The sequence below is a fragment of the Leucoraja erinacea genome, chromosome 30, assembly GCF_028641065.1.
Source record: "Leucoraja erinacea ecotype New England chromosome 30, Leri_hhj_1, whole genome shotgun sequence".
In the NCBI taxonomy this organism is placed as follows: Eukaryota; Metazoa; Chordata; class Chondrichthyes; order Rajiformes; family Rajidae; genus Leucoraja; species Leucoraja erinaceus.
Window position 1 is genome coordinate 4,389,622 of NC_073406.1, and position 14,591 is coordinate 4,404,212.

Below are 14,591 nucleotides of genomic sequence, written 5' to 3' on the forward strand. Positions count from 1 at the left end.
GGAGAAGACTCTGTCCCCAAAACTGCGGAGGTTGGATTTGTGGATGGAGAGGAGACTGGCTGATGTGGATCTGAGGGACCGTGAGGGTTGGTAGGGGGAGAGGAGGTCAGTGAGATATGGGGGGGCCAGATGGTGGAGGGCTTTGTAGGTGAGGACCAGGATTTTGTAGGTGATCCGGTGGGAGATGTGAAGCCAGTGAAGTTGTTTCGAGGACTGGAGTGACGTGATGCCAGGATTTGGTGTGGGTGATGAGTCGGGCGGCTGCGTTCTGGACCAGTTGGAGTCGGTTGATGTAGGTGGAGCTGATGCCAAGGAGAAGTGAGTTGCAGTAGTCCAGTCGGGAGGAGATGAAGGCATGGATGAGTCTTTCAGCAGCGGGAGGTGTGAGAGAGGGTCTGATTTTGGCGATGTTGCGGAGATGAAAGAAGGAGGTTTTAATGACATGGCGGATGTGAGGCTCAAGGGAGAGGGTGGAATCAAAGATCACGCCAAGGTTGCGGGCCTGGGGAGAACACACAGAGAGTGGTGAATCTCTGGAACTCTCTGCCACAGAGGGTAGTCGAGGCCACAGTTCATTGGCTATATTTAAGAGGGAGTTAGATGTGGCCCTTGTGGCTAAGGGGATCAGCGGGTATGGAGAGGAGGCAGGTATGGGATACTGAGTTGGATGATCAGCCATGATCATATTGAATGGCGGTGCAGGCTCGAAGGGCCGAATGGCCTACTCCTGCACCTAATTTCTATGTTTCTATGTAACACTGATCTGTTCTGTATTCATGCCTATTATGTTCTGTTGTGCTAAAGCAAAGCAAGAATTTCATTGTCCTATTAGGGACACATGACAATAAACTCTCTTGAACTCTTGAGGTGACATTAATTTGCAAGGAATACCTTGGATAGAACCAAATAAGTGACAACATCAGATCAGCTGATTGATGGTCAATTTTATTGCCCCACTCAAAATGGAAGCCAAAACGTTGTCCTGTACAACGTCACGTCCGCTCCTGGTTGCGGAGCGGAAGTGCGCACTTGGATTGTCCGCTGACGTCGCGATCGCGGGCAGCCGGAAGTGGGTGGTGGCGCGGCGCCATTTTGTTTGACCGGGCTCCGGCGGCGCGGTACCGCTTCCGGTGCTGTTCTTTGCCTTCCGTCTCTTCTCGTCTCGTCTCTTCTCTCGCTCTCTGGCAGCGGCGGCAGCGGCGGCGGCGAGGAAGAGGAGATGCCCCAGCATCCGCTGCGAGTCGCCGTCGTGTGTTCGAGCAACCAAAACCGGAGCATGGAGGCGCACAGTATCCTCAGGTAACTAGCGCCGCCCGCCTGCCCGCGGCCTACCGGTGAGCGAGGGGCCTGGGCCTCATGTAGGGCGACCGCGGTATGTGGGACTGGGCCTGTCCCGTACTCTCCACAGGCCAGGGTCCTGGGCCTAATGTACAGGCGACCGCGGTATGTGGGGCTGGGCCTGTCCCGTACTCTCCACAGGCCAGGGTCCTGGGCCTGTCCCGTACTCTCCACAGGCCAGGGTCCTGGGCCTCATGTACGGGCGACCGCGGTATGTGGGACTGGGCCTGTCCCGTACTCTCCACACAGGCCAGGGTCCTGGGCCTGTCCCGTACTCTCCACACAGGCCAGGGTCCTGGGCCTGTATGTGGGGCCTGTCTCCCGCACTGTCCACAGGCCAGGGTCCTGGGCCTCTGCGTCTCGCCCCGAGCTTCACCTTCGCTCCCGGACCCACTACGTATCCCCGGGGCGTTAATCATGACGGGGCCGGGCTTCACCAACCGAGCCTCGGGCCTTCCACAATAGGGATTGGAGAGTTTCCCGAGCCCGCGGCCTCCTCTGAAAGCCCGGTCCCCCAACCCCACTTGTGCTACTGCGTTCCCTCTGCTGCCCGCGGCTGTTGGACTCGCCCCGATGCGGTCGCCTCCATCCTCTGGGTGTGTCTGCGCGTCCAATTCCCCCCCTTTCTTCCTCTGTCAGTCCCATTAAATTATTTGTACTTTTGCATCCTCAAAATGCGGCTTCTGTTCTCTGCAAAACTCTTTGCATTCTTCTTCCCGCGATTACTATTGAACAATGGACGAACTTGGCCATAAAGGTGCAAACTACAGCGCCCTCCATAATGTTTGGGACAAAGACCCATCATTTATTTATTTGCCTCTGTACGCCACAATTTGAGATTTGTAATAGAAAAAAAAAATCACATACGGTTAAAGTGCACATTATCAAAATCTGATAAAGGCTATTTTTATACATTTTGGTTTCACCATGTAGAAATTACAGCAGTGTTTATACATAGTCCCCCCCCCCCCCCCCCCCCAATCTTCAGGGCACCATAATGTTTGGGACACAACAATGTCATGTAAATGAGAGTAGCCATGTTTAGTATTTTGTTGCATATCCTTTGCATGCAATGGCTGCTTGAATTCTGCAATTCATGGACATCACCAGTTGCTGGGTGTCTTCTCTGGTGATTCTCTGCCAGATCTATATTGCAGCCATCGTTAGCTTATGCTTGTTTTGTATAAACACACTTTAACCACGTGTGGTTTTTTTCTGTTACAAATCTCAAATTGTGGACTACAGGGGCAAATAAATACATGATAGGTCTTTGTCCCAAGTATAATGGATGGCACTGTATATGTGCTTGTGTTGTTTTTTTCCAATTGAACATTTACCTAAATGTATGGTTTTCTTGTATCTAATTTTCTTTCCTACCTTCTGACCTCAGTTAATCTTGTTACGCAGTTTTACCTACAGCTGCTGACCATATGTCGCAGAAAATGGTGAAGAATTTAAGAATATTCTCATCCTGTTTTGTTACTTGATAAAGATTTTTCTGTACCAGTTTCCCTTTCAGATTTTCTGGCACTGCCCTCTTTAACAAATATTTTACAAAATTGTTGTATGTTGCTGCTTCAATTCCAACTTTGCTTAAGCTCTTGAATGTGTTGGTTCTTTTCAAATAATTATCCATTTTGCTCATGACATTTAAATACTCCGATTTGCATTCTCCGCTTTACAGTGGACTTGTCACAATCAGAATTGATGAACCAACCTGCAGTCTTCCTATTTAATTTGCCTAAATCTTTTGACAGTTTTTGCCTATGCTGTCTTCCTCCAGCACGCTAAATTATCCAGTTGGATGTGACTGCACTGCTATTCCATCTTGGTCTATCCAGCCTTGATTGAAGAATTCCTACTTGTGCACTGTTCTATCTGGGATTCTATACTGTATAGCTTCAGCAACCAGAACACTTGGGTTATGAATGCATTGAGAGCAATTAACTATTTAGAATATCGTGATAACTAAATGCATGATGTTCCAAACAGTTGATTTTGGTAAGCCTAAGGTTTGGCTGGTGTCTCTTTAACAGTTTTATTCTTGTTTCTCAGTCTCATAATGGTTTCTTTGACTTTCATTGGCACAACTTTGGTCCCCGTGTTGATAAACAGCAATAAAAAATCCCAAAGGTGATGGAAAGACTGGAGGAAAGACCAGGTGCTGAGCTCTCCTAACCCTGCATTAAGGAGGCAGTTGCACGCACCTGAGCAATTACAAACACCTGTGAAGCCATGTGTCCCAAACATAATGGTGCTCTGAAGTGGGGGGGGGGGGGGGCTATGTAAAAACAACGCCGTAATTTCTACATTGTGAAACCAAAATGTATAAAAATATCATAGTTTGACCCAGCAGTGTGAATTATTAAGATGATGGTCCAAAAGCTTGTCCAAATGAATTTAACGAAGTATTGAAATTATGGAATTGATGGAAATTTGAGGATGTATCTTAAAGATGGCAGTCGAGCGCATTACAGGATGTAAAACCTTCTGGCATCAGTGATTGAATAATTAAATTTAAAAATGTTTGGGACTAAATTGTTTTGAAACTTAATATCTGTTAGAAATACAAGATGAAGGTGCCAACATCCGGGAATGATGTTATCATTCTATGTATCTAAATACATCCTATGAGATGTATTTGAAAACAAGGGTGCAAATTAAAGGATTGATTAATTGCTGGCGAGCAAAAGTGATGGGTGAAGGTTGTGAAGATTAAGATATGATTTCTTGTTTGGAGGCTGGAACTATCGTTCCAGGTGAAATTGTGTTGGAATACACAAACCCAGAAGCACCAAGAGTAAATAATTTCAGCAGCAGGTGAAATGAGGCAGAAGCAGGTGGGTGATCAGTGATGATAAGATATGTCATCTAAAGCTAACCTTTGTGTCAAATGTCTCCAAGGTTATAAACAATGTGGTTCAGTTTTGGGCAGATGCCATTGAGAAGAATGAAAATTATTGTTAGCAGATAATCTGTGATGAATATTGAATCAGTGGGTTTTGTCATCCTGACATTGAGTTAGAGAAGATAGACACAAAAAAGTTGGAGTAACTCTGTGGGACAGGCATCATCTCTGGAGAGAAGGAATGGGTGACATTTCTCGTTGAGACCCTTCTCGTCTCGACCCAAAATGTCACCCCATTCCTTCTCCAGAGATGCTGTCAGTCCCATGAAGTTACTCCAGGTTTTTGCGTCTATCTTCGGTTAAACAAGCATCTGCAGTTCCTTCTTGCACATTGAATTAGAGAAGGTGTAGTGCTGGGTTTTGAGATCTTTTGAAAACATGGATACACAGTTAAACGTGGTCCTGCCTAGTTGGTTAAGAGCAGGTAGATGTTGGAGGACAAGTTAAATTGTTGTACATTATCTGGGCAACATTCCTCGTGTGTGTGGTGTCTGGTAGTTGTTTTCCTCTCGATCCCCAATGTATCAGGTCTGAAGTGAAGCCGTTTCAATATACAAAAATAAAATTAATTTTTGATAGTTTTACTTTTGATTTTTTTTAAAATATTTCTGCATTTTCATCAAAAGTAATTATCAGAACATTACAGTATTTTGGAAAGTGTGCATATTTTAAAAAAAAATGTTGCATATGTAAATGTTACTCATTCTTTTCCTCCAGACCGTTTGGTCCATGTTGGTGGGCTGATGAGTGGAGAGTCCTCGTCAGTTTTTCCATTCTGCCACCGAGAAGACCTGTGGTCTCTTAGTGAGAGAGAATCCAACAAATGTCTGGCAGTGGGGAAGTGGGCTTCAACTTTAGGCAGCCCTAGCATTTGAAAATGTTCTTTAAATGTCATTCCCCACTACGGATCTGTTAAAATGGTGCCAGGTAGAGAAAAATCTATTCAAAATGGCTTTTGACGTTTACTCCAGCACTTGCACATTAGATTGTTTCAGCTTTGCTGGTTAGCCACTTGAACCTGAGATTCATTCCCATTTAAACCAGTATCTGCAGTTCTTTCCTACACCTTTTCATTCTCACTGGCTTTACTCTTAGCTATCCATTATCTTCAGTTCATTACAATACCGAGAGTCAATCTTCTAGACTTGGGAAGGTAAGACTCATATTTTGATGCAAAATATGTGGCTACATGAACTAATTTTTGGATGGGATAGTGGAATATTGCTGTGTCTAAATCCCTTTAAACATTTAGACGGGTTTTTAGTGCTGTTATTCTAGGCCACAGTCATAGAATATCTTTTTCATAAATAATTTTTCTCCCAGGTTTCTGAGTGTACTTGGTATGTTACGTTACTTTATTTGTCACGTGTACCAAGGAACGGGGAAATTCATTTTTGTGTACAGTGCAGTACAAGTATCACTATACATAAGCACTTGGATATATATTAGATAAGCGTCTCAGCTACAGTATAAGTGTATTAGAGTAGTACACTGAGACATTATGCAGAGTGGCCAGTTTGGCACCGTTTTCAAGCCCAAGTTGTTGTAAGTGCAGGGATCTTGACCTGATCCTGAAGGCCAATTATCTTGGCGGCGTTGCGGAGTCGGCGTAGCCAAGAGTAGCGTCAGTGTCCTCCGCTGCTGCAGGATGCGTCCAGTCAACGTTAAGATTTGATCACCTTAATGTTTAAAGGCTGCCATATCTTTATTTGTAATGTGGATATGTTCAACACATCACAGCAAATACAGATGAGTAATGTTCAAGGCTTTTGGGAAATTAGTTGTCCTGATGGATTTTTTTAAACTTTCTGGTCCCTATGGGACTTGGATGAGTAACATTTTGGATATTGTTTTTGGAGGGTTTTGGTTGTTGCTCATCTCCATAACCTTCCATTGTAATTATACCATGGACCGACGCACAGGATCATTTGAATATCATTTAAATGGGAATGGTAGATTTTCTCACTTACATCATGCCCAACAAGAATGGACTTGCTGGGTCATATTTGTTTGGGGCATAATCCTCTCTTTCGACAAGGGGGCACTTGTTGCTGAATTGTAGCTGGCATGAGCAGATTTTGATATATATTATGTCAATGAATTGTAAAATGTAACATCACATTGATTTTCTTTGAACGTGGTAACCATGTAGTGCCCTCCCAGATGCCTGACTAGTTATTGGGACAGGTAGATGGGTCCTTGAAGACATGAATGTCAGTAGCAAAAGTTGACGAGCAATAATCCAGGATCTCGGAATTTGATATTGGGATTGTGTGGTCAGAGAAGGTTAGTCATAGGGAGAAGCCATGAGAGTTTGTTGAAACCAGCGGGTGTGGCTTGTAACAAGCTTGGGCTGTCTTATCTGTAAGAAAGCTTTGCCGGTAGTTCTATGGTTCATTGTTGCTGGATTGCTGGGGCTAGTTCACTCTGGTTATGAAGGCAGTGGAGCCAAACTGATTCCCTTCCACAGTGCAGAGCCACCTAGTGATATTCAGCAGCTGATCTAACTTGGCATTGGCCAAACATTCTTTTAAGATATCTACATACTTTGGTTACTTGCTGAGTCATTGGAATTGAGAATTATTCAAGTGAGTTTTAAACATTCTTACGTATATTATAATATTAGTTTTGGGTTGCTGAGCAAAATTGATCCATTGCAAGTTCGAGTTGTACTACTGAATAATTATGGTAAAGCAGATTTAAAAGTTTGCATTGCAAGTTACTCAGAAAATGCTCTGGGGTTCTGTTTAACCATATCTAAATTAGTGTACTTTTGAGGCTAGCTGACGTCAATGGCAGTGATTATTGAGCCATGGCAATCAGTTGTTGGAACATGACATTCACTGGGTTACGTTTCCTGGTTTCTCTGGTTTACGTTTCCATCACACCACAGATTCTCCAAATCACAATTGTCAGATAATTAATATGATCGTACAGTTGGGATTCCCTCGAGTAGACATTAGTCATTCCCTCGAGTAGCAATTCCCTTCAGTGGACGCCCTAGGTTCAAGATACCCGACTTAAAAAAATACTACCTAACCCAAGTTCTCCCACATATTTTGAAGCATTTTTCAAGATAGTAATAAGTTGACATTCATTAGTAATTAGATACAGTTTATATTCAACTAGCTTAATTATGGATAATGTCAGAATGAATATTCAATGAAATGAAATTCTAGCAGTTTTATGCAGAGGCATATGATATGGGTCCCCATAAACATTTCCGATTTAAGGAGCAAATGGATTACAGACAGATCATAGGAAATGAACTCTTGCATAATCTGGGGAGTGTCTGTATTTCAAAGCAAGCAAAAACTCAGATTTGTTGTATCTTTGAGTAATTTCTGACAAAGAGAATTTACACTATGGAAATTTAATCACAATCTCAGTAATACATTATTAGCCAAGTATGTTTTGCAACATACGAAGAATTTCATTTGCCAAGTCAGTCATACAAATAAAAAGCAACTGAACACACAAACACATTTTAACATAAACATCCACCACCACACAGAGACCCCGTCACATTCATCTCTGATGGAAGGCGGAATAAAGTTCAATCTCTTCCCTTTGCTCTCCCGCGGTCGGTGGCCATCCGCTCTGCGGCGATCTGCTCCTGCATCGTGGGAGGATGTCGGCTCCCCCGCGCTGGATGATCGAACCTTGCGCCAGGGCCGGTTGAATCTTCCGCGACGTTGGAGCTCCCAACTAGGCCTCTCCCGAGACTGCAAGCTCCCGATGTAAAGACCGCAGGCTGCGGTTGGAGTAATCCCAGGCAAAGGATCGACTCCCCGCCCACACCCCGCGGTGGGACCCAAGGTCAGTCCGAGGAGGCCTGCAGCTCCATCGATGATAGGCCGCAGAGCGACCGGCGAATGCAATCTTAATATTAATTTATAATTAATGTTAATTTAATGTATTGTAGGGTCAAATTATGAAAATGCTTTACAAGCTTTAAAAGACTACAAACAAAAAAAGTCAGAGACAAGAAGAGGGGATGGGAAAATGTTAAAAGACAACAGAAGAGACTGCAGATCTTGGAATCTTGATCAAAAGGTAGTGCTGGAGGAAGTCAGCAGCATCTGTGGTAGGAAGTGAATAGATGTCTGAAGAAGGGTCCTAACCTGAAACAGCATTTGATAATTTCTCTCCGCCTGACCCACTGAGTTCCTTAGATAAAGCAAAAAGGCTATGCCTTGGTGGGAAGTTCATAAGACTAGGGACAGCACAGTTGGTAGAGCTGCTATCTCAGATTCAGTGACTGGCCATGGCGCAGTTTGCATGCAATTCTCCCTGTGACTGCATGGGTTTACTCCTACATACAGAATGAGCCAAACTTTGAACTCCACGATCTGTTCACATGTTAAACAAATCAACAGTGAAATTAATGCCTAGTACATGTGATGCACTATGTCTTGTCATGTGCAGTGTGTGGGTGATATTGGATGTAAAACCCTGCCAAATAAAGGGTTCCTTAAGAAAAGCAAAGGAGGTTTTGGTTGATTGTTAAAAGCTGCTTCAATGTTAAAAGCCTGCACGCAATCAGGGGCATGGCCAGAGATTGAGGTATATAACTTTTTTGAGATGTTGCCTTTTAATTTTTGTTACAGATTTGTGTTCTCCATGTTGTAATTCTTTTTTGTATCACTATATTCATCTGGACTTGTGTCGCTGTCACCCCCCTGCCCCCCCCCCCACCCCCCACTTTGTTTGGAAAAAAATAAGAATAAAAGAACAGATCAGACAAAAGTTGAAAGTAGTTATTCTAGTGAAAATTAAGCCTGGGTCAAGCACATTATGTCAAAAAATTGGGGATATGATATATACAGGTAAAAGGGAAGTCGTATATAACCATTGCTGCCACATGTGCAGCTCACTAGTGCCAAAGGTTAGGATATTTTTGTTCCAGACAAACAGAAATATTTGCTTGAAGTATTTGGAGGTTGACTGGCTAAATGATGCTTTGCTGTATTTTATATGCATCAGTACTTTTTATGGGAACGTTTCTCAACTTTTCGGTGTGTTTGCGATCCAATTTAAAATGGTATTATAATTCTAAGCTAGCCTTTTGTATTATATAGGTTGTAAACCTATATAATATTTAAGCCTGCAAAACCTTTCTGACAGCAAGGAGAATATTAATTGGATATGGAGATTTTCATGATGTGAACACTCTGAAACTTGTGAAGAGTGCCTGTCCATTTTGGAGATTTGCTTTAATCTCTTGTTTTTATTTCAAGATTTCTGATGCAGAGAAAAATGTCTCTCTACTATTCACGATTTGAGTTCGGACTTCCTAATAACACATAAATGGTTCAAATGGGTTTGCAATGAAGTCACCATAATTTTTCTTGTTTCCTTTAACAACTGCACTGTTCGCTATGAAGAAATGGAATGTACAGCAATTGCATGCAATGGCTAATTTCCAATTGAAATCACTGATTTCAAGCAATTAACAATGAATGTGTAGGAAAGAACTGCAGATGCTGGTTTACATCAAAGGCAGACACAATATGCTGGAGTAACTCAGCGGGACAAGCGGCACCTCTGGAGAGAAGGAATGGGTGATGTTTCGGGTCAAGTCTGAAGAAGGGTCTCGACCAGAAATGTTAACCATTCTTTCTCTCCAGAGATGCTGCTTGTCCTGCTGAGTTCCTCCAGCATTTTGTGTCTTATCTTCGATGTAACAATGAATCTCTGATTTTCAGAATTACAACAGACTGGAGAGCTTGGGGGTTAAGGGATTGACATGAATTGAGTTGAAATTTATTTCCTGTTAGAACCCGGGTAACTTCATTCTGAAAACAATCGCTATGCCTCCCTTCATTTTTTTTCTCCCTGATGTTCAAGGCACATTAATACAAAAACAGATCTTGTGTTTTTCAGTAGTTTGCTGGTTATTTGAGTCTGCATCCATTGATATTTGGTCAGCTTTGAATAGGTTCTATTAACTATAACTTGTGAACTACAGCATATGATATGGAATCCTGGCATTTGCAATAATTTTGCCTTTTCTTTGTATCGCTTATGCTGACCATTATCTCCAGGACATTTTCAAAGGAGGAGATTGTGGTTTTAGATTTGAGAAACTGTTTACATCGACCAATGAACATTAATCCTGTTGGAATTCCCATTAATTTCTACATCCCTGCCAATTCCATAGATTAAAGTCACATTTTATTGTTTTGCTTGACGAGATTTGTGTAGGCTATATTCATGATGAGTTGATATCAATGATTGGAAATCTAGTGGTATTTTCCAGTGTTTCAACAGTGGACTGGGCATGGGTTACTGAGAACTGTTTCAGGTGCCTTCAATCTGCACTTCATTACTGGTAGCATAGCAACTTGTTTAATATGTAGTGTCACTGCTAGTAGCACAGTTTCACTGGTCCAGCAATCATTGTACAACCCTGACCATGGGTATATTCTGTTTGGGGTTCACATGATCTCCCCATGACACTGGTTTTCCTCTGGGGTCTATAGTTTTGTCCCAGATCTTGAAGATGTGCCAGTTGGAAAGTTAATTGGCCAATGCCTCTTGTTGAGAGTATTGGGCAAAAATAAAATGGAATTGGCCTAGAGTTGGTGGAAATGGGTGTTTGATGATCGTCATAGACTTGGTGCTTCCATGCAGTGTGATAGATTTTTTTTGTTTTATTGGCTTGTCATCATTGGAATTTGGCTATTTCTTGGAGGGTCTTTATTATTCAGCCGAACCCTATATTGTTGAGTCTATATACAAGTCTGAACACCAGAACCATCAGATTCTAGTATAGCTTCTTCCGAATAACCATTAGTCTCTTGAGTACCACACAATACTAACCTCAACTGTGAACTTCTATGGACTGTGTAGGAAGGAACTGCAGATGCTAGTTTACACCGAGTCTAAACACAAAAATGCTGGAGTAACTCGGCGGGACAGGCCGCATCTCTGGACAGAAGGAATGGGTGACGTTTCTTGTCGAGGCGCATCTTCAGACTGGAGTCTGAAGAACTCCAGTTTGAAGAAGCGTCTCGATCTGAAATGTCACCTATTCCCGCTATCCAGAGATGCTGCCTGTCCTGCTGGATTAAGGGCCTGTGCCACTTGGGGATTTTGCTGACGTCATATCAGTGTCGCCAAATGATTTTGAATATTTCAAAATCCAACGGCGACAAAAAAAGTGGTTGCGACACTTGAAAAAACACCGCACGTCATTCGTATTCATGCCACGTCTCCACTGCATCATACATTGTCTTTTTCGGTGACATGATACGTTAGTCAATGATGTCGAAAAAATCACCAAGTGGGACAGGCCCTTTACTCCAGCATTTTGTGTCGATCTTCTATGGACTGTCTTTGACTGCACTAAGGAGTTTTTTGTTCCAGTATAGTGAATATTCCTTTACTGATTTAAAAACAATATTATTTGTCGGTATTTAATTTAAAGGACATCTATGTAGCTGCAAGTAAGAATTTCATTATTCTGTTGTCAGTACATATGCTTAATCATACCAGCACCAAAGTGGGACATTTTGTTTCCGCATCTCGTAGATTTTTCCAGAGGTTACTAAGGAAAACTGTTCCCCCATTTATTCAGATATGAAATTCATATGCCCCTGCTGCTGCCGACAGCTTAAAAATTAAATTTGGGACGTGTTTCATCTGTGATGCATTACCATGCAAAATGTGCAATTTCAATCTGAATTATTGGGATAGCCCTTCATTTCGCCACAAAAGTCTGGAATTTTAATCTTTGGAGATGCATCTCTCCTAATTAAATGTTGAAAGAGTTCTCCAGGAGAAAGTAATGTCAGTTCTTGCACAAATTGAGGTTAGACAAAATAGTTTGAATTGAGTTTTTCTGTCAACAGCCTCAAAATAATGATGTGCGGTAAAGTTTATGCTACCCGCTTTACTTTATAGGGCCATTTCAATCTGCAAGACCCTGCCAGCAGGATCTGACCCCAGATTTCTGCTGTCCCTTTTGAGATTGTGCGTTTGTAAATTGCAACGTGATTGCCTTGTGGTGTAAAAATCACGATAATGTGGTGTAGCACTCTCAACAATCAACACCATCTACTCGGATATTTTTAGTGGAGAGCCACTAGTGTACTGGAAGTCTATGAATATTTTTTGCATTTTGCTCAGCTGATGAAGTGAGGCAAGGTGTCTATTCCCTCAGTACACTAACAGTGAAGGTATTAGAAAACATAGAACATAGAAAATGGGCGCAGGGGTAGGCCATTCGGCCCTTCGAGCCAGCACAGCCATTCAATATGATCATGGCTGATCATCCAAAATCAGTACCCCGTCCGTTCCTGCTTTCTCCCCATATCCCTTGATTCCGTATTGGGCCGTATCTAGTTGAAATCAACTTGTCTCCCATGTTGTCTTCCTGCTTGCACTTAAAGCAGAACAAAAGGTAGATCAAATGAACTGATTTTCCACCCCCCCCCCCCCCCCCCCCCCCTCTCAAAAAAGCTTCTATCTGAGAAGCATCCAGCAAAGCATAAGAAGCCCTCGGTGATAATTAAACTTGGGCACTAAACTGTTGAGGGCATTCTTGAAAGACCCTTATTTGTCAGGTGGCAAAAGTTGGAGAGAGCTTTGGTCCAGTCAAAGTCTTGTTCTTACTTTTAACTGTTGAATGCTTTAAATATTTACGCTTTTAAAGTATAAAATCAAAACACAATTAGAATGGTGTGCAAATTATTTTACGTTTTTAGCTTTACCTTTTCCCATCTGTTCCAAAGTGTTAGGAATGTTCATTCATAGATGATTGTTGACTGATTCTGTGCCAAGTCTGGCTGGCAAAGGCTGTGAGAAGTGGATTCTTACTCTTACTTGATTCAGTGGCTTAATTCCAGCAATGGCCTGGCGCCTGTCACTCCACACAGACTTACCTGAGGTTGGCTGAAGGCCAGACACAAGAAGCGGGCATCTTGAGCAAAAAGCAAACTGCTGGAGGAACTTATGGGTCAGACAGCATATGTGGAGACACTGAAGAAGTGTCTCCACCGACCTGAAACATTGTCTGCTTCCTCATTGAGTTTCTCTGGAGGTTTTTTTTGGCTGAATGCTAATTATTTTCAAAACAGCTGCCGCAGTCTGTTCATTAAAAATCAAAAGTGCTGCGTCTGCTGGAAATCTGAAATAAAAAAATGTTAGAAGCACTCTGCAGGTCAGGGTTTATGTTGCAAATCTTAATCTACTGCCGGCTTGTCTTTAACTTAAAACTACCATGTTTTCCCCAAATTCAGTCAGAGTCCTTGACACCGTTTCACTTTCCACCGATGTTGCCACAGATCTGAATGTTTCTAGTTTATTTTCTGTTATAACCTGCTCAGTTTTTTTCCCCCATCGAGAAAAGCTTCGGCAAATGATAGTTTGCCTGTGTGTTCAGCATCGTGCTTTGAAATACAAACTCTCTCACCTCTCAAAACCTGAATATTTAAATAGGAGAGAAATGCCCCAAAACGCATTGTATCATGGTATCCCCAACAAAATGGGGAATATGTACTTGGTAAGCAGAACATTAAATTTAGAAAGAGCTATCCAGTGCAAGTGATTACTGAAAATGGCACTGGAAGGGTCTGAATGTTTGGCCAGACTGAATTTTATTGGGCTCTTCCACCCCCAACTTTTGGAAGGAATATTGTGTATGTCTGCTATTTGTGGGAAGCTGGGCCAATGCCCAGTCTTGACTGTTTTCTAGATGTTAAAGTACATGTACAGTGCTGAATTTTGAAATGCGTATAATTTTCCTAATCTTTTCTAAATTTGTTTTCCTTTCTCTTACAGCAAAAAAGGCTTCAATGTTCGATCGTTTGGCACGGGGATGCATGTGAAGCTACCAGGACCTGCTCCGGACAAGCCAAATATATACGATTTCAAAACTTCATATGATCAGATGTACAATGATCTCATTAGGAAAGACAAAGAACTGTATCCATGAGGAACACTATGTTTTTAGGTCACTGGTTCCAAGGTGTCTGTGTTTGCATTTTTATTGTAGTGGGGAGACATGCCAGAGTGTTATAAATTCCCAGGGTAGGAAAAATACAGTTTCATGGGTGAGTCAGGTCCTTTGTGCCTTCTGGTGCTTTGTCAACTTCCTTTTATAGAGTATTCCATTTAATGAAAGTGTTTACAAAGTTTATCCAGGAATAGGTAGAAGAAGCTCCAGTTTGGTAAGGATTCGTGCGTGTAGTTATGCAGCAACAGACTGCTGCATGCCCACTAGTTTCCACATTGGCTCTAGTTTAGAACTGTTACTCTTAAGTTGAAGAGATGAGTGCCGGGCATCTCTTCTTTCAGATGTAGCAGAATAATAATGGCCATTTTAGAGTGGTATGTGAAC

The 14,591-nt window shown here is 42.4% G+C and overlaps 1 protein-coding gene across 1 annotated transcript in view; it reads left to right on the plus strand.

The window, feature by feature from the left end:
• Positions 1-1,089: 1,089 nt before the first annotated feature.
• Positions 1,090-14,591, plus strand: part of ssu72 (SSU72 homolog, RNA polymerase II CTD phosphatase) — a 70,189-nt gene continuing 56,687 nt past the window's right edge. The window contains exons 1-2 of the mRNA XM_055659182.1: positions 1,090-1,299; positions 14,033-14,176. Coding sequence (XP_055515157.1) covers positions 1,220-1,299; positions 14,033-14,176 — 224 coding nt within the window. The 5' untranslated portion in view covers positions 1,090-1,219. The remainder of the gene's footprint in view (positions 1,300-14,032; positions 14,177-14,591) is intronic.